At 30.4% G+C, this 2,064-nt stretch overlaps 1 protein-coding gene across 1 annotated transcript in view; it reads left to right on the top strand.

Annotated features, from left to right (window-relative positions):
• The window catches only part of LOC117099913 (arylsulfatase B-like), a gene marked incomplete at both ends in the record, with an annotated part of 1,485 nt that extends 763 nt beyond the window's left edge, over positions 1-722 (top strand). The window contains one exon of the mRNA XM_033239432.1: positions 470-722. Coding sequence (XP_033095323.1) covers positions 470-722 — 253 coding nt within the window. The remainder of the gene's footprint in view (positions 1-469) is intronic.
• Positions 723-2,064: the final 1,342 nt, after the last annotated feature.

Raw genomic sequence — 2,064 nt, 5'->3', positions numbered from 1 at the left:
TTAAAAATAAAATATATCCTCCATGATTTTACAAAGATAATACCACATTCACATTATACACATTACACACACTTTACAGAAAATGATTTCGTCGGTTATATTTTTTAAAAATAGCGTACTGAAATTTTCTATGTAAAAAAAAACCAACTTTATAGCACCAATTTTTTAAAGTCAATTAATCAAAGATAGATATAACTTGACACCAATTCAATTCACTACCGGCATACAAGTAAAATATATATAAATTAATAATATGTCATACAGTATTGTATTTTTAATTTAATTAAGAATTAGCTGGATATGTTTATATTATTTTAATATATTTGTGTTTATCATTGTGTTAAAATTCTAGTGTAATATTTTATTGAAACCCTGATATCATAATGAAGAATAGTTATTCCTTAGCATCGCTTTGCATAATTAACCCAGTTTAATTTATTAATACATCAACATCATCTTTATTCACTAGATAATGGGGCAACTGTAATGGAAGGTGGTAACAATTGGCCATTGCGTGGATTCAAGTTGTCCATGTTCGAGGGCGGTATGCGAGCTATCGGATTCGTTCACAGCCCTCTCCTTTCTGACAAAGTCAAGGGAACTGTGAGCAATGAACTGTATCACGTAAGTGATTGGTTCCCGACATTCGTCGAAGGTATCGCTGGATGGAACACAGACGGAACTAAACCACTAGATGGCTTCAACCAATGGGAATCTATAAGGTACAAGCATTTACAATATTTTCATCTGAGTTATATTCGGGTTGGAATAGAACTCTAAGATAGTGGTGAAATGCAATCCAATCCAAAGGAATGATAGATAAATCAAACACTTTTGGAAAAGCCAGTCAAAATTAGTTAATAATAGACATTAAGAAAGTATGGGTGTTTGATAATTACGCTTTGGAATATTGGTCAATGTGAGGTTGGCAGCCATGCATGTCTAAAAATTAGGTTTGCATGTATTCATTTTTTTAATGATTAGATTTAATGATATTGGTTAAAGATTTCGTACCATATTTCTATGAAATTGAAGTGAATTGCGCGTGAGTTTCTTTTTAAAATGGTACACAGTTTTCTCGTTAACATTGGGAACGTAACTATTATTAAATCACTTGCACTTTCAACAATTAATTTACAACACTAGCATTATTGAGATGCCTGAAACTATTGTTAAAAAATTAGAAAAACTAATTTTTAATTTCCTCTGGGATGGTAAATCTGAAAGAATAAAACGCAAGATACTTTATTTTAAACGAGGAGCATGGTGGTATAAAAATGCCTGATATACTTTTGCAGGTCCAATCACTGCATGCAAAGTGGTTCTTTAAATTAAATGATTCAAAACATGAAGGTGAATGGAAATTGATCCCAATATAATTATTATTTACAAAAACTATGCTCAATTTCCATTAGGTTGAATTGTTGTTGACATAGATAATAATATAGTGGTTTTATTACCATCTTTTTATAAAAATGTAGTTAAGTCAATGTCATTATACAATGGAAGTTTTTCTGTTGCACCTACCGTCGACTCGCAGTGAAATTTTGAAGCAGTGTTTGTGGGGTAACAATAATATTGTTATTAAAAACAAGTCACATGCATTTAAAACGTAGTTTGATTCGGGTATCAATTACATAGAAGATATCGTTACTGATTGTTTTCTAGCCGCCCCCCCCCCCTGCTGACGTCATACGTCGAAAGCTGAAGAAGACCAATAATTACGTCGGTGAATATTGCATGGTAATTAATGCATTACCTATAAATGGAAATGCACTATCTTAAATATAGAGCAACCAGATCAAGTAGATAATATCAAAATTAATAAAAACCTCAAAACCAAAGAAATATACACACATATTATAAAATTGAAAATATTGTATCCCGTTAAAAGTCAATTGAAATCTGTTTTGTATTTATTATATTCAAATCTTGTATAAAAAGGGTGAAAAAGAGTTATATATTGAAAAATGTTGTATATTAGATATTGTATTTACTGTTAAATTATATATTGATAAAAAAAATGGTATAATATAAAATATGCGTGTATGTGTGGGTGGGTGT

Source organism: Anneissia japonica, unplaced genomic scaffold (assembly GCF_011630105.1).
Source record: "Anneissia japonica isolate Jap-2015-1 unplaced genomic scaffold, ASM1163010v1 scaffold39815_len4015_cov88, whole genome shotgun sequence".
In the NCBI taxonomy this organism is placed as follows: domain Eukaryota; kingdom Metazoa; phylum Echinodermata; class Crinoidea; order Comatulida; family Comatulidae; genus Anneissia; species Anneissia japonica.
The sequence above is the reverse complement of the archived record's forward strand: the minus strand, read 5'-3'. Positions and strand labels throughout refer to the sequence as shown.